Below are 21,116 nucleotides of genomic sequence, written 5' to 3'. Positions count from 1 at the left end.
GGCTGGGGGCAGAAGCTCCTCAGGGGTGACAGGGTTGGGGTGAGCAGCACCCCAGGGGTGATGGGGCTGGGGGGTAGAGGCACCCCAGGGCTGTCAGGGCTGGGGGCAGAAGCTCCCCAGGGGTGTCAGGGCTGGGATGAGCAGCACCCCAGAGGTAATGGGAGCTCGGGGGGGAGGGGAGCACCGACCCGCTCCCCTTCCCCACCACCTCCCCGCAGCCTGGCTTCGCCCCACCGGGATCTGCCCCGGCCTCCGGGAGCTCACAGCCGGGGAGGGGGAACGGCGGCCGTCAGTACCCCCTCGTCCCCGCCGGGGCGGTGGCTCCAACCCCGTCCCTCCGCCCCCGGGGCGGTCTCGACGGCGTCCCGCCCCCGCCCCGCTCCTTATTACCGGGGCGGCGGGGGGCTCTCCCCACTCCCTCTCGGCGCCGCTCGCCAGCCGAGCGCAGCCGCCGCGGCGGGGTCGGCCCGACGTGCCGCACCATGGGCAGCCAGGGCTCCAAGGCGGCCAAGGCGGAGGGCAGCGCCCCACCGGCCGGCCACGCCGCCGCCACCGAGCCCGCTAAGGCCAACGGGCAGGTAGGTACCGGGGAGGGGACGGGGGGGGGGCAGGCACCGGAGAGCCCCGCCGGGGCGGGCAGACAAAGGCATCCGCGGCGGCCGCTCAGTGAGGAAGGGGCGGCGGCGGCGGCGGTGGAGGCCCGGGGGATCCTCCTGTCCGGTGGGCACCGAGCGATGCGGCCCCGCCCGCGCCGCGCCTCAGGCTCCCTCCCGGCACCGGGTGGGGGCCCCGTCCCCGCCGCCTCGCCCCGGTACCGGGAGTGGAGCGCGGGCGCCGCCCGGTGGCCGCGCAATACCCCCCACCCCCATGCCCGGTGCAACCCCTTTCTCCGACTGAGTGCCCCCCCCCCTCCCCCGCTCCGGGTGGGTGCGGGGCTTTGGGGAGGGGATGCCGAGTCCCGGCTGTGCCTAACGCGGTGCTCCGTTTCCTCACACCGCCCCCCTTCCCCCCCCCCCCCCCGCTTTTCCCGCAGGAGAACGGCCATTTGAGGCTCAACGGGGACATGACGCCCAAGGCGGGGGGCGAGGCGGCCCCTCTGAACGGGAACGGCTCGGCTGAACCCCTGAAGGAGGAGAGCAAGGGCGAACCGGGCGGCGGGGATGCCATCGAGCCCGCTCCCCCCGCCGAAGCGGGGGATGCTAAAGCCGAAGGTGCCGCCGCCCCCAAGGACACCCCGAAGAAGAAGAAGAAGTTTTCCTTCAAGAAATCCTTCAAGCTGAGCGGAATTTCGTTTAGGAAGAACAAGAAAGAAGCCGGGGACTCCTCTGGGTCCTCTCCCTCGGAGGACCAAGGCAAGGCAGAGGCCAAGGGAGAGGAGAATCCCGCTCGCTCGGCCAGCGGGACGGAGCCGTCGGCTCCCCCCGAGGAGGGGACAGCGGAGGAGCAGGGGCCCGGGGAGGGCAGCCCCGCTGCGGATGGGCAGCAGGGAGCCGAGCCCAAGAGGGAGGATGCAGAAGCAGGGGGAAGCAAGGAGGAAGAGAAGCAGCAGGCGGGGGAAAGCCACGGGGATACAGCCAAACCAGAGGAGCCCTCGAAACCTGCGGGGCCTGAGCCTACGACAACTCCAGCGGAGCAGAAGGAAGAGTAGAGCCCACTTGGCATCATCCTAACTTAAGACTCTTACACCGTCCTCTCCATCCCGGTAACACCACGGACTCGCTGCCTTGCCCACACACCTCCCCCTCCCTCCTAGAACTGACAACGCTCTCTAAACCCAACACTCTTCCCCCCTCCCTGAGTTGTTTCTTTTCTTCCCTGTTAGAAAGCTGGTTTGGATTCCCACCACCACCACCACTTGGAGTAGTTTTACCCAAATCCTTTAAAACTGTAGAGGAAGACCGTCCTGGACATAACTGGAATTTACAGTTTGTAAGAACCCAGATCTCCCATCCTGCTCTGGTATCTCTGCTGGTCTCCTGACTGTCCCCACTCTCCTCCCGGCAGACTTCGAAGCCCAGCAAGCCAGTGACTGTTCAATGGATTCTTTTTTCTCAGTTTACATTCCTGGTTCTGACTTCACATAAAGTATTTTGTGCTTTTTATAGAGATCAATGGTTTAAAAGCTAATCTGGTTAGTTTTTTATAATGTCTTACTATTGGCTTAAAACCATAAAGCTTGTAAGTCCGCTGTGTTTAATTCTGCTTCTAAGGGATAACTTTTAGGGTGTGGGGTGGAGGGAGGGGCCCTGCCAGCTGTATAATGTGAAGCAACATTGTTTTCTCTGTAAATAATTTTTTAATGGCCAAAACACTTGATTTGCAATTTTCTAACTTCTAAAAAAAAAAAACCAACAAAACAACAGAAAAAGCTGTATGGGCTTTCTTGTAACATTTGAAAGGAATAAATGGTGACCCCTTTATGGGTGAGCTTGAGTCCTTCTTGTCCTGGATGCCAGACGAGGGCCAGGGAAGATAGCAGTTGCTTATTTAGTTCAACAGCTGCTGCATTTAATCACTCCAGCCCTGGCTCTGCTCGCAGTTAATTGACTTGCAGCAGATGTAGAGCTACAGCCACAAAGGACTTTCTCACACAAGCCTCTTGTTGCTACCTTAGGATCACTGTTCAGCTGGCTGCTCAGTACCTGCTTTCTCAGATCTAACCTAGTTTTGTGGGGTTTTTTTTTCTGGTGGGGGGGAGAAGAAAAGCCTTTTCTCTTAAGGAAGGCTACTGAGTGAAATTCCCATTTTAAGCTTGGCTTCTTTAATTTTTTTAGTGGCTTTAGAATAGGATTGGCTCATCTTTTCTGAAAAGACATGCTAGAGCATGAGAACGATGCGCGGGGAGCAAAGATTTACTTCCAAAGAAAAACCGAAGGCACAAGGGGTGCCTCTATCGCTTCTCCTGTCACCTGCGCAGGGCCAGAGGTGATTTTTCTGGAGATGGCTGTGCAGCAGCAGGAAGGAGCACTGCCCCTCGCCAGCAGCTTGGAGCTTGAAGGCTCCAGCCTCCATAAGAGCTCCTCCTGCCAGCTTAGGCTGCAGCAGGAGTGCCCAGCCCCTCCATTTAATGGCCTGCTCCCAATTCCCATCTCATTACCTGCCCCTGCTGTTTTGGCTGGCAAAGAAGATGGAGAAAAGTGAGGACTGTTGTTTGCCCAACTGGCACCACCCTGACAAGGCAGGGCCTGGGGCAAGGACCATCCCTGCTCTTCAGGTAGGTGGAAAAGGCCGAAACTCCCGGTTTCACGCAGCGCAGCTCTTAGCAACAGCAGGAAGCTAAAGCGAGCGACCTGCTTCCAAACGCAGCAGGGTCTTCGGTCCTATTCATTGGGGGGGGGGGGGCAAAAAAAATAAAAAAGGTATTTTAAATGTAGGCCCCGTGGGCTGCAAATTCTTTCGGGGATTGCTCAGGGTCCGTCACGCGAGACGCAGCTGCCTCGTGCCCCAGCCGAGGCGCGGGGCCCGGTGCATCTGCCAGGGAGCTGCCGTGCGGCACGGCGGCAGCCATTTTAAGACAGACTGGAAGAGAGCGGGGCTGCAGTTGTACGTTGGCAGGCGTGATCTGGCCGGGGCAACTTGAATTGTACAGTTTTGTTCAAGGAGGGGAGGATTTTAGTTGTCTGCTGTGGTGAAAAGGATAACTTCAGTTTCCCGGAGTATTATTACAGCAACGGAAGTCAACTGTGCCACGCAAAGCTTTTTCTTAACTACATAAAGAGCAAATTTGGCTTCTGTGTCCATTTCAGGTGTGATCACCACCCAGTTGCAGAATTAACCTGCTCCTAATTATAATAATGAAATTTTTTTCACTTGAATACCAGATAAAAACCACCTAAGTTCATCCAAAAGATACTCCCTTCCCAGAACTTACTATTCCCGTTCTAGGTTAGCATTGCTTTCAGAGCATCAGCTGCATGGAGTAGTGTAACTCCAAACAAACGGCAAACCCAACCAGCATCAGCAATGCTGCTGGATGAGAACCCAGCTGTAATTTCAGAAAGAGACAGAAAAACTGCCCCAGGGACCCTGAGAAAAGTTGTGAGCGAAGAGAACCCAGAGGATTTTGACTTACCTTTTCTGGAGAGAAGGGCCATGAGGAGAATTTCAAGGCTATCTTATAAAACCCAGGGGAAAAGAAGAAGAAAAAACCCAAACAAACCAAACATTTACAAAAGAAACAAAAGCAATCTTTCACATGCAGCATGTTCCAAATAAAATGCTTTGGTGGGTGGCCCTTCAACCAACACATCTAGCCCTTTTCCTGACAGAGGAGGGACAGTGACCATGCCTCACCTTTCCCTCCACAGCCTTAGGACAGCTGTCATTTTTTGTTGTTGGGACCTACATTTACATCAGGGTCACGACCAAGCCACTGCACCATTTTCCAGCAATGGCTCTGAAAACAAACTGAACTCCCACTCGTTTCCTCTCAGCAGAAAGCAGACCAAACTCACACCAACCATAGAAATGTACCAGTTTTATTACAAAGATTCTCAAAATTCAAAATAAAAGCATCTTTAAAAAACCACAATATATTCCCCCACACCCCCCCCCCCCACCCCAGACACAAAGATACACTGATCTCTCTCGCTTCACATACAAACACTGAAGAGCGGGAGTGACACGTCACTCGGATTCAAAGAGACTAAAAAACTCACGGTGGAAAAGGGAAAAGAAGTATTTAAAAAAATAAAACATTTAAAAAATAACCTGTGTTAAGTTAGCAGCATTATTAGAGTTGAAACCAGCAGCAGCGCTCCGTGGGAGGTACAGATCCTCTTAGGGACAGAGGAATCCCCCTGAGAAAGGAGAGCAGCGAGTCAAAACTGCCTGCAAAACTTCTGCAAAGCATTTCATCCAACGCTCATCTAATGATCAGCTGTACAAAACGAGATGCAAAAGGAAGGCCAGTTCTGGTCACAAAAGACCTTTGGGTGTGAGAGAACGCGTGGGAGTAGGAAGAGGAGTAGTTATAAAAACGCACAGAGCCCCATCTGCTGTTCCCTTACAAAGATAACAGCTCAGACGGCTGATGAAAAGATTCTCCATATTTACTGGCCTTGAGAGCAAGAGAGAAAGGAAAGGTTCAGTTTGGAAGCGTTTGTAACTTCACTTCAGAGAAGAGTTTTTCAGGGAGCGACACACAACGCCAAGAGCTTTCAGCCGGGCTCTGTTTGGTCTGGCCTTTAGATGAGTCGGGAATTTCTGCAGTGGTTTCAGCCTAGGACACAGCTCAGCACCGAGAAAGCGCATTACGGCACGTGTAGCCGAGGGCAGAACTAGCAGGAAAAGCAAAGCAGGCGGCCAAATGGGCAGTAACTCACTTCCCCCCTCCTCCAGAGGGGCACAGAAAAAAAAAAAAAAAGGTATAAAAATTTCATCCCTTCTCTTAACTCGAGGTGTATAATGCTGCCACACCAACTGGATCTGCAAGATCTCGGAAAATGTTAACCACCACATTAGGGTGAATTTCATTTTGCATCTTCCAGATCTGCACCTGCAGGGCTCTTGGGCTGATTTCACTAAAGCGCTTTTCAGATTGCTTTTAAGCTGCTTCATCTCTTTCCACAAGTTTGCTGCAGGGAGGTAGCCAACTCTATTCAAGAACTGCACTATTTGACCCTGAGAAGCGGCACCAGCTTGCAGTTACTTGCCATGGTGGAATCAAACTGAAGACTAAAGGAATAGTCGGTCTCTCACAGGCTTCATTTGGGAACTCAGATTCTCCCACCAAAAAAAAAAAAAAATTCAAAAAAAAAAATTCATGGCCATCTTTCCACCTAACCTGAAATGCAGATACTACTTCTACTTAAATTATTCTTTTCCAAGGGTGGTTATTTCAGAGGAGAGAGAAAAGAAAGGAAGTGATTTTTTTTTTTCAAAAGACACACTAAGGAAGCAGTGGAAGGCAAGAGTGAAACTTCCCAGTCACCAAATCTGGGCAGTGCAGGTCTGTCTACTCCACAGAATCCTCCCTATCTGCTCCCAGCGGAGTGCAGCAAGGAATAATTTACAGTTCTCAAGTCATTTATATATTTATATAGAAATATATACAGAAACATATATAAAATATAAATCCTGTGGAATGGGAGGCAACCAGAGAAGCTAACCTACGACAACTACGCACTGACAGGTACTGTCCAGCTGCAGCCATCTTAGGTGGATTTCGTCTCTTCCTTCACCCTGGGGAAGCAAGCAGTGAAGAATTTGGTTTCAACGAGCAGCTCGGGCTGTGCCCAAGCTTTAGTAACAAGCCAGGATTGCAACCTTAAAAGTGGTGCTTATAGCCCCATTTTCATCTAAAACTCGTAACGTTACGGAAGGCAGGCTCAGTGTTTTGAAGCCCTTTTCACCGAGGGCTCTGCTCGCACAGCGCTTTACCAGGTGAGCCGCGCTACACCTGCCAACTTCTTCCCGCGAAGAGCCCGTGACAAAGCCATCCAAACTACCACGTCTCTCCTCCAACCCCCCCAAGTTGGGCAGCCCCCCACTGGGGGCAGGAGTAGATGCACAAGGAAGTACCAGCACGGCCATTTACTCGCCACGCCAGGAGACAGGGCTCACCCTTTGGGTTCTGCTTTCTCCTCTTTTGCTTTTTCCTCTTCTTTCTCATCTAGTGAAAAAGAAAAGAAAAGACACATGTAGCGCAGTAGGACAGTACATGGCAGGGAAAGTTCCACAGAGCTGGGAGGGCTTCTCATCCTAGCTCTCAGGCTTACCTTTCTTCTCCTCTTCCTCCTTTTCCTCTTCTGTTTTCACACGCTTAGCTTTCTTAAAGTTGGCAACATTTTTGCGCCCTCCTTCCCCTTCATCTTCAGAGTCAGAGAATTCTTCATCACAGGATATTCTCTTATCAGAATTGCGGACTGAGCGCAAAGAGGACAAGAGGTTGTTTCAGCAGATTTAGAAGTCAGGAGACCCCAAGCACTAACTTCTCCAACTAGATCTACACGCTGGAAGGAACTAACGAGCCTACGTAAGTCAGGATTAGGCCACGATATAAACACTCCATCTTTCTACCTGCCCTACCTTTTAAGTCGTCACTCCTAACTGCTCAGGCCCAAGATCCAAGATCACATGTACGACTTGGATGAGGTACAGCGTGATGTCTAGACTTGACAGCATAAGCAGGTTAACCAGCCTCACACTGTGAAAATCTGTCTGCCAGATCTAAAGGCCATCCGCCAATCTGGCTAAAAAGTAGCATTTTCACTGAGGAAGACAACTTCTGGGATCAGACCTGACAGCCTCCCAGAAAGTATTCTGCCATAGCACCTACCTCACAGGAACTGTTTAAATTCTCACATTAAAGCCTAGGTTCTCCCATTATGGAAATCATCTGGCGAAAGTGCCGTTTCTCCAAGGGAAAAGAAATCTGTCAGCCCTGCAGTGCTTAGCATCGCTGCTTCATCTTACAAAATCAACCCGAAAGGTGGGAACAGATTCAAACCCAAGGACTCTAGAACAGAGATTTATCTGAACCCCCTCTCTTTACTAAGGTAGCTCAGTTTAGAGCCCGTTCACTTCTCTGTCTAACTGATCCTGTTCAGCTTTGGCACCCCCAGGCTCTGAACAGTACCCTGCCCAGCCGGGCAACGTAACCATGCCAGAGACAAGCCCATACTTGAAATGCGTTTCTCAGGATCTTCTTCCTCTTCATCTCCACTGTCTTCCTGAACAGCATCCTCAGGAATTGGCTGCATCTGGACGCCAGGGGCATGAGGCAGCATGCGCAGATTCTCAAAGAGACGTTGCCTAGAGCCAGCCAGGAAAGGAACACCTCCGTCAGCAAGATGCCGCCCACGGCTGCGGAGCCCCCGGTAGGAGGTGTCAGCCTCGCGAAGAGGAACGAACACTTACTTGATCTTCTCGAGATACTCATTGGTGTTCTGGTTGGTCATGTTCGAGGGACTGATGTGGAGCTTAAAGTCTGGTCCGAAGTACTCAAAATAGTCATTATAGGGAAGTTCTGCAGCAAGTTGAAAAGGAATAAACACAAATTACCCCTGGCTCAGCGATGAACACCACAACCACACCGCCCCTCAGTGCTACAGAAAAGCACAACTGCATTTAGCTCGGTGGAGGAGCTGAAGCTCTCGTAGCCCAAACTCCGATCAAAACAGACATCTTGGCAACAGCGCAGTCAAAGCTTCCTTGGCAGTTAAACCCTATCAGCGCACACAGAAGTTTTCAGGGGAAGGTGATCTCATTTCAGTAAGTTGGCAAGGCTGCTGGGTACCTTTTGCTGGAGGGGAGAGCTACAGGACTTGAATGCAAACAAGAACAGCTACTGCAAATCAGGGAACCCAAAAGCTCCTCCACAGTAATAATCAAAAGCTACTCAAGCATCTTAGGGTTGCGAGCTCTCCCACAGCAGCACCGTTTCCCCGAGCTCTGTTACTAGAGCGTCATTGTCCCTTAGTCCTGCTTCAAAGGCTCCTGGGGAGAATTACCATTGGGAATTTCAGTGTCCAAAGCCACAGCAGTCTCGTAGGTCCAGCATCTAGCCACGTTGCGGATCGTATAGCCACCTCCTCCCAGCATCAGCATAGGCAAATTAAAACTTTTTACAAACTCCACACACTTGGCATGACCTGCAGCAACAGCAGTGGGGGAAAAGGTCACAGCCTCATGGCATAAGAAGAAGAAACTTTTCCATGACATCTGATTACATCAGTTATGCCAGTTCAAGGCACCGTACGGTACTCCTACCTTTGATGGTCAGATTAAAGCAACCCAGCCTGTCCCCTGACAGCGAATCTGACCCGCACTGCAAGACAACTGCGCTAGGCTGGAACGTCTCCATCACTTTAGAGATCACCTAAACAAGAAACCCCTTGTTACACACTCTCCACAGGACAGTGTCACAGCAACACAGTAATGTCCATGTCAGCAAGTGACACGAAGACATCCCGAGTGTTCCCACAGCTGCCGACTCCCCTACGTTGGTAACACTGAGGCTCTCACAAAGCGAAGCTTACTGACGACAGGCTGCAATTGTTAGGGAGGAATACAGGCCCTGAAGAATCTTATTAGAGAAGACTGAATCAATCTCCCCAAAGAACGGCTCCATGAGCCACCCAGTGACCAAGTATGATCCACAAAGAATCACTCAGCAAAGATGTCTTCACTTACCGGCTTGAATATTGCTTCATAGGACTCATCATCAATTCCGTCCCGGAGGGGATAGTTGACAGCGTAGTACTTGCCTTTGCCTGCACCAATATCCTGTTAGAGTGAGAGACAGAGAGACACAAGTCACCACAGAACCAACCCCAAACACAAATGGTGCCCCAAATCAGGAAGGGAAGTCCGGGATTCCATCAGCGTAATCCCAACGTAAGCCTAAGGCTCGCACGGACAAACAGTGCTCTGGCAGAGGGCAGCAAGAGGCAGTTGACCCCAACAGCAGCTTATTTGGCATAAGTGGGTGCGTTTGGCCCTCAGCGTTCAGAGAAGAAAAATCTACTCCTACACGTTGCTCTGAGCACACGGGCTCTCACTGCACTGGCAAAAGCCACTCTTTTACACAGCAATAAATCGGGTAGCCAAAATTCTAGTTCCAAACCTGCACGCTGCAGAGATGCACAGCCCAAAATACCAGTTCGGGCTGACCGTGTGGTCTAGTAACCGAGGGAATCTATTTTTACTTTAAAATCATATATATATTTTTACATTTCCATTCTCTCTCTCATACCCAAGTGTTTTATCAAAAATAATTATTTCATTCATGGGGCGGAATGGCTGCACCAGGAAGGAATGCTGCTGCATGCAAGTTTGCATCACCAGTGCGAAAGTCTGGGCAGGGCTGAAAAAAATCCAACTCACAAGTGGAAGACGAGAGAATTTAGATCACAAAAATGCAATTCCACTAAAAAGCACTTAAAAAAAAAGGCAAAGAACCTTTCACCCCTGAGAACAGCATTCCGGCAATGCGAGAAGCCACACAGCGAACCACACCTGGACCTAACCTGTACGGGTGCCACGTTAAAACCGCGGTTCATTAACGTGCGGAGCTGACTCACGGGAGGAAATGCCAACAAGATAAACCAACACACACAGAAGCACGGCCTCAAACTTCCACCCAAAAGCTTGTGTGACCAAGCTTCGTTTGCAAGTAGCTACAGATGACCAATGCACCGTCTTCAGAGCGTAATCCCACCAGAAGGCTGCTAAGAGACGGATATCAAAGCCTTGGTTTTATTCCTCTCCAGGCCACAATCACAGGAACAAAGCACCCGCTCCAAGAGCCGAGCCAGCTGCCTCACACACACACACCTTTGCCCTCAGAAAAAGGATGCCACTTTGAGAGCAGGCAAACCCCGGGGAGCAGTGATTTTAGTTAAATTAGTGACAGCAAACAGATGGACGAGATCGAATCTCAGGGTAATTTTCTGCTAAGCCTTCATTCTCACCCGCAGGTCCCCTGTTCCCGGGAAGTATTCTCCGTACTTATGAAAGGACACGGTCATGACACGGTCTGTGGTATAAAAGGCTTCCTCCACGCCATCTCCGTGGTGAATATCGATGTCAATATACAGCACTCTCTGGTGATACCTAGGATCAGAAAGGAGTCAAAATGCTGCATTTCTTCAGGGCAGGAACGGCCTTCACCAGCAGAGCAAATGGGAGGAGAGCAAGGAACTTGGTGCTAACCCCTGGGCTGTGCAGCTACCAGGCAGCTCTCTCCTCCGGAGCCTACAAGCAAAAAGAGCTGCGGAGAACAGACATGTGCCTTGGTCAGCCGTGCAACGGAACCACAGAGGAAAATAATGTGGCTTTTGCTGCTGCCACTGATCTTTGAAGGCAGACTCAGCTCTGTTTATTCAGATTCAGCCAACAGACTGCATTTTTACGTCCAAGCCTCCCATTGAGGTTTGCCTTGAGCCAAAAGCTGTCACATATTACAGCTGTGCCCCCTGTTCCAGAGTGGGTGGTAAAGAGAAGGGCCCAAGAGGAACCGCTCCAAGCCGTCTGCCTCCTGCATAGTGCCACTGTAGCCATACCCCCTGGGGAAGAGGGTACCACACCCCAGAAGATAGCTGATTAAGCCCTCCTGGGAAAACACAGCTGAAAAAAAAAAAAAAAAGCATCAAAAAAGAAAAGATTGGGCAGAAAGCGCTAAGGACTCAGAGGAAATGCAGCAGAATGGACAAACGAAGCGGGTAAATAGTACTGCCCATACTTGAGGAGCTCCAAGATAGCCAAGACGATATCGTTGACATAACAGAAGCCAGAAGCCTCTGACTTCTTAGCGTGGTGAAGGCCTCCCGCCCAATTCACGGCAATATCTGTCTGTTGCTTGTTCAGCTTCACAGCGCTGGCTGTTGGGAGAAGAATTACAAAATGTTAGCACGCGAGCAAAGGCCCCATGGCAGAGGCCGAGGGGTAAAGTACTGGTCCCTTACGATCACATCACTGCTTACGTGCGTGTTTGGGTACTCTACAAAGCACAAGCCCAAGGGTTTAACACTGGATGTCTCAATAAACTAACAAAAGGCAAGGGAAGAGAAATGCAGGCTCTGTTTTGCCTGCACACACTCTTCACCGCTTCCCACTTTTGCCTCGGAGCATGAAATCTGCACAAACAAGTCCACCGCATTCTAGCCGGGGTCACAGTCGAAGGCAGACTAGATTTCTCAGTGCCCTGAACGAAAGGTTTTAATGGAAGGTTTTATCCAACATATATTTAGGTCATTCTCTGAATATGCATTTAGGCAAAGGAAGTTCTCTTCCCCCAGCCCCTTCATAAACTTTCTGCAAATTTTGCAAGTCTCCCAGGATCAAAACAAATTATAGATTCTGTGGAACCTACAGCCGTGGGACCAGAGAGCATAGAGCTACTTCAAAAAGCGCTGCAGTCGGTACTCGTGCGTACCGCTGCACTACGTTACAGGAAGCAAAGACTTCCAGACGTCACTGTGGGAGCAGCAGCCACAAAGCTCTAACGCCCAGGCACAGTAACACAGTTCTGCAACATCAGTCTTTCTGCAACAAAGTGTTTGAAAATAGTGAAAGCATTTCAAATGTTCCAGCTTTCAGGGAGCTTTCCGAAACCCTTCAGGTTCTATTTTGCCTCACGTCCAGAGGCGGTGGCTTTTTGTGAAAAACAACTGATAAAGTAACTCTCTTTTTTTTTTTTTTTTTTTCTTTTTTTTCTTCCTTTTCAGGTTACGCCTGCCCAGAGCAAGGTTTCTACAACTTTTTTTTTTCTGTAAAGCTCACGTTGATTTTTTTATTAAACCCCTGTTGCTGCTGCGGTTTTGTTTCAATGCTATGGTGGGCGATGTTGTTATAGCACTTACAGAGTCCTTCACATACTCAGTCAAGTAACAGAGACTAGTGAAGACATGCTTAACAAACGTAGAGGGATCTGTCAGTATGCAAGGCTTGAGTCTCACATGGGACGAAATCTGGATCTAATTATTAACGAAACCAGAAACAGGTTCCCAGGGCTTCCCCACCACCACCTACAACAATTTATTTCCTAGACAGAACTACATTACATACATCTGCTTAGAAGAAAAAGAAAAGAACTTGTGAGCTTACCAACCGAGCCTCCAGCAGAGAGCTGACAAAACTCAAACAACCCATCAAACACAGGGCAGTCTTCCCCAACATTAACTTGAAAAGAACACGAAAGAGTTAGTAAGACAAAGCTACAGATAAATGGCGAAGCTGATACCTCCATTCCGATGTAAAAAGCTAATGAGATAAGCGATCAAATGCTTTAAACAACAAAATATCACACACAAATAATGAAACATTAACGTAATCAACCCGAGGATTGCCTGATGAGGCAAAAAAGGGCTTTTGCTGTAGGGAAGATACTCCTGACTTGTGAGACAAGGTCCCAGGAGCTCTGGCGAGAGCGGCACGCCATCTACTGGGGTGCGTTACGAGGGATCCCGAAACCAGTCAATCACGTCGGAAAATGAGTGGGCAGAGAGGAGATGCTATCAGCAAGAGCTGTGTAACACCGACACGTGTCCTCAGCAGCTACCCCAGCAGCACATTTACAGTTTTCTGCTCTGCTCCAGCAGCACGCGCTGGTCACCACAGGCACAGGCAGGCTGGGCAAAATGAGGGCCAGCACCCCTCGCTACCAGCCCCCAGGCCACGCTGCAGCCCTGCTGCGCGGGCTCCGTGCCTTCTGGGGGGGGGAACAGTGCTGCTGCTGACTACAGAGCTGACCCTGAGCTCCATCACGCAACCCCACAGCAAGTGGGCAAGGCTTTTGCTCCCGTTTCCTGCTGTATTGCTGATGAGGAGTGGAGAAAGCAAACAGTGCCAGCGCTGCAGAAGAAAGTGGGGAGATGGTAGATAGTGGTGTGTACTGGGCGAGGAGTTTACATCCACATCTGTTTTGTTACCCTTTGTACACTCCTTTTACTTCACATTGGACAGTCAGTTTTTAACTTCTCAGCACTATTGTAGCTTTGGCTTGGATAAATTTCTACTGTAAATAGTTCCATGATTAAAAATAAAAACACTAACAACAGACTTGTATTGAATCTGGATTTTGCAAGATTTGCTTTCACAAACAAACAAATAATCTGTATTTTCATAACAACATCTGTAGAACGTTTACTTCGGTGCTTAATGAGAAAGGCACAAACAGCGAAATTCTTGCAGCATTAGAAACTGGGCAGTGCACAGTCTCCACAAAGACTGTGCGATAGGGGAGTCTGAATGGTCCCAGTTCGGGACAGGGATCTCCGAAAAGGACAATACCCATCAGGAGACCCAGAAGGAAGCAATTGTTCCCCCTTTCCAATTGTTTCAGCAGGGCATGGCAACCGGCAGTTTGAATAATTAACTCAAAGAGGTGGTTGGAAGCTTTCCCTGTAAGTATGGAGAACTTCAGTCATCAATTTCTGCATGCTTCCCATGACAACAAATTAAACTCCTTGCCCTTTGGATTACAGAGTAGTCCTCCCAAGCCCTCAGGCAGGCGACACGGCATTAGCAGAATGTTCATTACCTTTACTGCCCCTCAGAACTTTGCGGGCATCACCGACTACTTGAGGGCATCCCTCTGCTATCCCTGGCAAAGACAGGAGCTGCTGGGTAAACAGAAGCCAGTTGGGCTTTTTTCCACCAGGAGAGTGAAAGCAGCCAGGACTACTAAGGAGGGATGTTAATAAACAGGGGTCAATAAAGCTCTGGTGGAAGATGAGAGGCACAGATGCTCCTTCTTCCTTGCAGTGGGTGGGTGAGGAGCTTCGTACTGGGAGTGGTTGCACTCCCAGAGAGAGCCCAGCATTAAAGGTGGAACCACCCTTACAGAAATCATAGCAGCTGTCCTCCTCTCAAAGAGAAAGCTGAAACACCAAGCGGGTACCTGGGAGCGGTGACCTTGTCTCCTATATCCCTAATCTTTTGTTCTGAGCCTCCTGCACTAGTTCTCTAGCTACACAGAGGCCTCTAGTTTGCAGCTCTCGTTGAAGAAAGGCTCTGTCCTCCACGTGTTTAAGATTAATTTTCATATTTTGCCTCCTTCAGGTAAAAATAGTTCTGTGGAAGTACAGTACAGAAAACGTTGACTACCCAAGACAGCAGAGTGGGTGTTTATGAGCTGTATCTGCTTCAGGGGTAAACAGTTCAGTTCGTGTAAATATGTACTTTGGTACATGTCATTTGGTATATCATTTACTATAGGAAGTCTTTCAACGTATATTACTCATGAGCCGTATTACCCATCCCTCTTACGTGCTTGTGCCTTAACATCTGTCCCCTTCAGCTCATTCCTGATTTCCCAGTGCCACCACTTCAGACTGGAGACCCATATTTCTTCTAAATTGGAGATTACTCTTACTCCACATAAATGAACCCCATGGGCTAACAACTTTTCTCTGCTCTCAAGGATTTCAGTATGCAAGACCAAAATAGCGTTTAAATGAACCTTGAGCCTTCACCACTATTTGTCTGTACTTGCTAGAAATCTACCTCGCTGCAGTCATTGCCAAAGAACATCAGCTTGGAGTTGCAGAGACCAAAAAAAAAGGTTTCTGTAACATTAAAGCCACCATAAAAGAGCCCTTCCACAGTCTGGAGAGGTTAGAACGAGAGATTAACTCACAAAATAAACCATTCTAACATAAAGTGAACAGGTATTCTTGTGCATCTCAACCCTCCCCCATCTCCAAACTGCCAGTGTCCTGAAAATCCTTCAGAGTTACTGAAGATTTTGAACACAACTGAGGAGCTGGGGTTTTGTTTACCTGTTTCTTTTAAATTACACAACCTTTTCCCACCTCAACGCCTCTGGTTAAAGACAAGCAATAACAGAAAATACACGCAGCTCACAAATGGAGCAGTTCAGTCACCTCTGAGCCAGGAAGGCAATTTAGAAGAGTTTCCATCAAAACACAAGACCGAAAAAAAGACAGCCAGGTCAAAGGGGTTTCTTCAGCTCTTTTGGCACATCGGCTTAAGAGAGGGACTCGTTATTAAAATGCTTGATTTACCAGAAAAATCAAAAACAAAGCCAGGAGAAAGACCATTTCCCATGGTTCCTCCTACTCTTTTTATCACAAGCCTCTAACGCTGGCCTAGGATACCCAGAACCACAAATTCTAACATTGGCACGAACTACAGCGCTACACGCATAGCTTACATCTTTGCATCTGCTTGCTGTACTCAGACATGTTATCTGGGCGAATAGATCTCAGAAATTTTATGTAGTCATCACTGTGGTACTTGGTCATTTCTTCTGCATTTGCCTTGTGGGGGCGCTGCAAGGACAAAAGAGAAGAGCAAGGCTTGTTTTAAAACACATCTCTCTCCCTAATTACCATTCCCAATCTCCGATTTACTCCCCAGAACAGCAAAACACCCAAACGAGCAGCATTAAACAAGAGAAACTTATTTTCAAAGGTAAGAATGCCACCACTGGAACGTGTTACATATCTAGACAAAGAAAATATTTAAGTTACAAGGAGGAAAGCCATTTTCCAGTCTCCAAAGCCTACTGGAAGTGAGGAACATCTCACTACAAGCAATCAGAAGGCAGAAATACATCAGCACAACCGCTTTTTTTTTTTTTGCCTTTCCTCTTTGGCTTATCAGCAGAGAACTCACAAGTCTGAAGCATCAAAATTAAATCCTGACAGGCAAACTAACATCTTTCATACCTATTTTTCTTCGTGACCAGCCCCACACTTACATATATCTCCATCTTTCTGTAGAGGCCATAGTTCAGCAGTAGGTTGTGGGTCATCCGGATCCTGTGGGGTTTCATTGGGTGACCTTGGCCATAATAGTAGTTTCCAACATCACCTGGGAGCAGAAAGGATTTTGTTACAGCAGGGAAAACTACGAATTCCTTCAAACAGAATCACAGCCAAGCCACAAGAGCCATCAGGTCATCTGTCATTTTATTTGTCCTTCAGCACTGCATCTGTTCACGGGGCATAGGGTCTCCCATCTTGTTTGCACAAGTATCTCCAGACATTCAGAAAAGTTTATCCTAGACTCAAATAAGACATTTGGAAATGAGGATATGGCCAAACAAGGAATTTTGTAATGCCAGTTCTAGGGAAGGCAACCCAGGCAGAGTCTGAGGGACTAACATCACACTGCACAAGTTAAGGGGAGGGAGCTCCAGCTCTCCTGGGCAGGAGGAGCTTTGGGCACCACATCCGTGCGGCCTCCCTCAGCACAGGACAGCTCTCCAACGTCCTCTCCAGGCGGTTCAGGTCCACTACGACCTCTCACACCCGCAGAGCTCGCAGGTTTCATTGAGGAACGCAGCCACACTCTGAGCAGAAACCCACATGCCAAGAGGCAGGCAAGTTTAATCCCGGCTCAGACAATGACTCATCAGACACGGCACGTAGCCTCTTTGCCTCAGTTTCTTACTATTTACCTAACAGGAACGAGAGGCAAAGCAGCTAATTCTGTCAGTAAGCAAACACCAGCGTGGCTCTAGTTTTACAGCTTCTCAATCATTTTCACCCTTGATTATTGCTCGAAATACTTCAGAAAGAATCCCAGTCCCTACCAAGCGCACACCCACGCAGATCCACCTGACGAGCTACCCTATGGGCACCAGCGTTAATGAAGCTGGCTTCCTGCGGTATATCCCACGGGTCGTGGGGATTTTCTGCTACCTAGCAAAAGCTGAGCTCGTGCTGCACTCTCCCACAGCAGGCACCACTAACTGGTTTCTTCCCCCCTCCTCTCCCAGGGTACTTATTTCCATGAAACTTACACAAATTTAACTTTCAGATTTCTGCCTCCTGCCTGATTTGGCTGCGAGCGGCACAGACTCAAAAGTTGCCAAGAGCAGACAGCCACACACAGCAGCAGTATCACACAAGCCTCATTTTCTTGGGAAACCAGACTAAGTTGTTCACGTAGCTGTACACCTCCCAATCAGTTTAGGAAGCAGGAGACCCAATCCGGTCTGGCTGGTGACTCAGTTGGGAGTATTAATATTTCACCACCAATCTTAACATTCAGGAGAAACTGCTACTTCCTCACAGGACAGAGCTCTAGTTCTTCCTCCTGTGGACACAGCCCTATTTTCAGTCAAAGCAGATGCAAACGGTGCAAATCCCACACCCAAACTCTGCTGCTGGAGTTAAACTGTCCGTGGCGCTACAGCGAAACGGAGTGGGTTTTGCATGAAGGTATTTTACTGAGGCAACTACCCCTACAATAAAATCAGGTTAAATCAAGCTTTGGGGAACTCAAGAAGAGATGCTCTAGAAAATACCGGCACAAAAGTACATGAAGCTTTGAAAAATCATCATCATCTTCACCTCAGGCTGTCAGCGAAACGCTGTGGGCAAACCCTGACTTCCAGAGCCTGTTCATGTTCGCTCTGCTAAACACATCCCACCACGAGTCCTACAGAGCAGCAGACGAGCTTGGCTGCTCGTGGACGTCAGTGCAGATTAAGAGTGTGTGAATTTAACAGATACCTCTTCCTGTCTGCTAGGGTTAAGCAAGTCCCTACATGGGGAGCTAATAAAGGAGAAGTTACTGTTCAAGTTCAAAGCCACACACCCCCAGCACCCCTCGGGATTTCCATGAAGGACCCTTCTGAAACCAAATGACCTTTTCCCCAACTTCTGCAGCCCACCTAGACCCTTCCCTGCAGCTCAGGTTCCTTCTCCAGCACAGGACGCCCTCCCGCCACCCGAAACGTGCGGCTCAAGGAAGAGACCCACATGCCATCCAAAATAGCACCCAGGGACCTCCCTTTCAGGGAATTACTGCACTAGATTGCGCTGCTCTAACCTCCCTGCATGGAAAATAAAGGACCCTAACAAACCGGCCTCCCACAACTGCAGATTAGGCCTTCCCCGACAATAAAAGCACACTTTCACCCTAGGACACGCTGTGGACGTTTGCCAGCCGCTCGTAAAAAGGCAGTGGAAAGAAGGCACTGAAACCTCACCACAGAGTAAATTAGTGAGGTCAGCTATAGGGAAGAGTGGAGAATGCTAACTTCATGTAGTTACTGTGCAATAAAGACTACAAGGATAGCATCTCTGCTTAGCATTTTCAAACAAAACGACCGGTTATTTCATATTTAAGACATCATCGCGTGCCTTTGAAGATTACAGCTTGTTCACAAACTGCCAAGCTTCTTTGTGAACACATTATTCTCCAAGAACAGGGATAAGTTTGGACAGAGAGACTGGGGTTTTTTTTCAACATCCATGCAAACACGAACGGCATCCTGGCACTTCATGCCAGCACTCCAAGTTTAAACCAAGCGTGCTAGGGACCAGGGCTGCAGCATCCCCTTGTATATTTTGATATGATGGGTGTTGCACAGACATCAGTTGTGTGGTGCAATCGGGCTCAGTTTCACTGCACCCAGAGCTCTAATCCAGACTTCTCCTCGCCCTGCCCACCCCAAGACACCGTCTGAGTCAGAGACCCCACAGGATTGTCACTATAGGTTGCAAACCTACTGCTTAGACTTACTTTCCTAGAGGGATAAAAGCCCTCACTATATGCCAGACACATACAGCCATTTAAAAGAGCCCGCTTTACTGCTTGAACACTGAGCACATCCACTGACCAGGGAAAAAACAGTGAGAAAAAGTTTTTATTTGATTTCACAGACTAAAAACCACGATGAAATAGAGAATTGCACAACACCATTCACAGAGAGTGATCCCAGGCTCTATTAAAAACGAGCTCGCCCACCACGGAGGCACCAAGTCACCCCTCCAGAGGGGAGCTGGCTGTGAAGGCGCAGAGGCGACGTGACTGTGATTTCTCCCACAGGCTACAGGGTAGAAGCAGGGAAGCCGCACAAGATACCCAGCCTGGGATTCGGCCAGCTCCAACACCCCGTTACTTCCCTACCCCAATGGGATGACTATAAGGCCCCAAAGCAGACCTTCCCTAGCCTCATAACATTAAAAAAAAAAAAAAAAAAAAAAAAAAAAGCCAATCTACAACCCAGCCAAGTTCCAAGCCAGAACTAAACAATGCTCCTAGACACAGGAACTCCCTACAAACAACCCCGCAGTCAGTCTGGCTCCTGAGACCTTCGGGCTTGTGTCTTGCTTGACAGTAACCACGCACCCAAACGGGAGCTTCAGGAGTGCCTCCACCTCTTAACGTGGCTCAAGTAGGCTTCATGGCCCTGCAAACTGTCCCATCCCCCAGCACCACCCCGAGCGCTCCCCATCCTCCCAGAAACCTTCTTTGGCATCTCGGCACTGCTCCCAAAGCCCCTCTCGGCCTCATGCCCCTCTCGCCATCCTGGACCCTTCACAGCCTTTCCTCCAAAGTCCCTAGACCTCCATACCTCCACAGCCTATTCCACCCCCCACCTCCCCTCAGTACTGCTTCCCACTCTTTCCCCCCGCTCTTCCCCCATTCTCCCCTACAGTGCTCCCCCATATCCCACCACGCTCCCCCACATCCTTCCTATGCCCTCCAGCGTCCCCCATTCCCCCCAAGCCCGCTGCAGTCCCCACATAATCCTGCCCCCACCCATGCTCCGACCCCCCTGCCCCTATTACTCCCTGCCCCCCCATGCAGCCCCCAGCCCTCCCCTGTCCCTCAGTGCCAATATCCATCCCTCCATCCCCTAGTGCAGTCCCCAGCCCCCCCGGTGACCCTCATTACCCCTCCCACCACCCTCAGAGCAGCCCCCAGCCCCACCACATTTCCCAGTGACCCCCCCCACTACCCTCAGAGCAGCCCCCAACCCCCCATGACCTCCAATGACCCCCCCCATTACCCTCCCCCAGCCAACCCCTCACCCCCCCATCCCCAGTGACGCCCATTACCCCCCTCCACTGCAGCCCCCACTAACCCCCCCCAGCGCCTCCCATTGCCCTCCTCAACCCCTGACCCCTCCCCCACCCCCAGCACCGTCTCCCCTCCCCCCACCCCCGGTGCCCCCTCAGGCCCCCCCCACCCCGCCCCGGGACCGCCCCCCTCTGGCCCGGCGAGCCCCGTAGCCGCCCCCGTCGACTCCCCGCAGCCCCTCACCGTCATAGTAGTAGCAGACTTTCCGCTTGGTCCCCTGCGTCAGCGCCATTTTCCTGCCTCCCCACAGCGACAGACCCTACCGCCGCCCCGCGCAACCCAACCCGGCCCGGCCCGCCCCGGGGCCCGGGCCCCGCCGCCCCACCAGCCCCGCCCCCGCACGTCCTCCGGCCTATCGGGGAGGGACGCTCCGCCCTCCGCCGTCCTCCGGCCAATAGAAAATCGCGGCAGCGGGGAGAGAGCGGGCGCGGGGGTGCTAGCAGGCTAGGCGGAGCGGCGGGGTGCTTGGGCTGTACCACTGCGGCGGGGGCGGGGCCGCGCGGGCTGCACCATCGCTGGGGCGAGGGGGGGGCGGGGAGGGGGCAAAGAGAGGGTCCAGGTGGGCGGGGCGGAACCATTCGCGGGGGGGGGGGGGGGGGGGGAACGCCAGGTGGGGCTGAACCATCCCGGGGCGGGGGGCATGTTAGAAGCCTCCACCACCGCCCAGGCCCCGGCCCCCCCGGCTTGTCCCGGCCGGGGTCGGCGAGAGCGGGGCCGTGGGGGTCTCACACAGCTGGGGTCGACGTGAGAGGGGCCCCGAGCCCCCAGCAGCACCCCGGGGTGGGGTTGGTGTGAGGGGGGGGTCCATCCCCTGAGGGCATCACCCC

The 21,116-nt window shown here is 50.8% G+C and overlaps 2 protein-coding genes across 2 annotated transcripts; one reads left to right on the top strand and one right to left on the bottom strand.

Annotated features, from left to right (window-relative positions):
• The first annotated feature begins 482 nt into the window (after positions 1-482).
• On the top strand, positions 483-1,648 carry MARCKSL1 (MARCKS like 1). Its single transcript, XM_086480296.1, has 2 exons — positions 483-578; positions 1,034-1,648. The coding sequence occupies exons 1-2, from the start codon at positions 483-485 to the stop codon at positions 1,646-1,648; spliced, it is 711 nt and encodes a 236-aa protein (XP_086336422.1).
• Positions 1,649-4,571: 2,923 nt separating this feature from the next.
• Positions 4,572-20,551, bottom strand: HDAC1 (histone deacetylase 1). Its single transcript, XM_086480386.1, has 14 exons — positions 20,473-20,551; positions 16,169-16,281; positions 15,620-15,737; positions 12,550-12,624; positions 11,186-11,324; positions 10,416-10,557; positions 9,136-9,228; positions 8,713-8,821; positions 8,454-8,594; positions 7,861-7,969; positions 7,625-7,755; positions 6,720-6,866; positions 6,565-6,613; positions 4,572-6,183 (listed from the first exon to the last, which is right to left on the bottom strand). The coding sequence occupies exons 1-14, from the start codon at positions 20,519-20,521 to the stop codon at positions 6,156-6,158; spliced, it is 1,443 nt and encodes a 480-aa protein (XP_086336512.1). The 5' UTR covers positions 20,522-20,551; the 3' UTR covers positions 4,572-6,155.
• Between the last annotated feature and the right edge of the window lie 565 nt (positions 20,552-21,116).

The sequence above is a fragment of the Leptosomus discolor genome, chromosome Z (assembly GCF_034619465.1).
Source record: "Leptosomus discolor isolate bLepDis1 chromosome Z, bLepDis1.hap2, whole genome shotgun sequence".
NCBI lineage: Eukaryota > Metazoa > Chordata > Aves > Leptosomiformes > Leptosomidae > Leptosomus > Leptosomus discolor.
The sequence above is the reverse complement of the archived record's forward strand: the minus strand, read 5'-3'. Positions and strand labels throughout refer to the sequence as shown.

What these genes read in the sequence shown, in the direction of transcription:
- MARCKSL1 (XM_086480296.1), top strand. Translation starts at nt 483, where the DNA reads ATGGGCAGCCAGGGCTCCAAGGCGGCCAAGGCGGAGGGCAGCGCCCCA. An exon ending in CCGCTAAGGCCAACGGGCAG is followed by an intron (nt 579 to 1,033) that starts GTAGGTACCGGG and finishes CTTTTCCCGCAG; the next exon opens with GAGAACGGCCATTTGAGGCT.
- HDAC1 (XM_086480386.1), bottom strand. Translation starts at nt 20,521, where the DNA reads ATGGCGCTGACGCAGGGGACCAAGCGGAAAGTCTGCTACTACTATGAC. An exon ending in CTCTGCTGGAGGCTCGGTTG is followed by an intron (nt 11,325 to 12,549) that starts GTAAGCTCACAA and finishes TTCTCCCAACAG; the next exon opens with CCAGCGCTGTGAAGCTGAAC. An exon ending in CTTTAATCTGACCATCAAAG is followed by an intron (nt 8,595 to 8,712) that starts GTAGGAGTACCG and finishes CTGTTGCTGCAG; the next exon opens with GTCATGCCAAGTGTGTGGAG.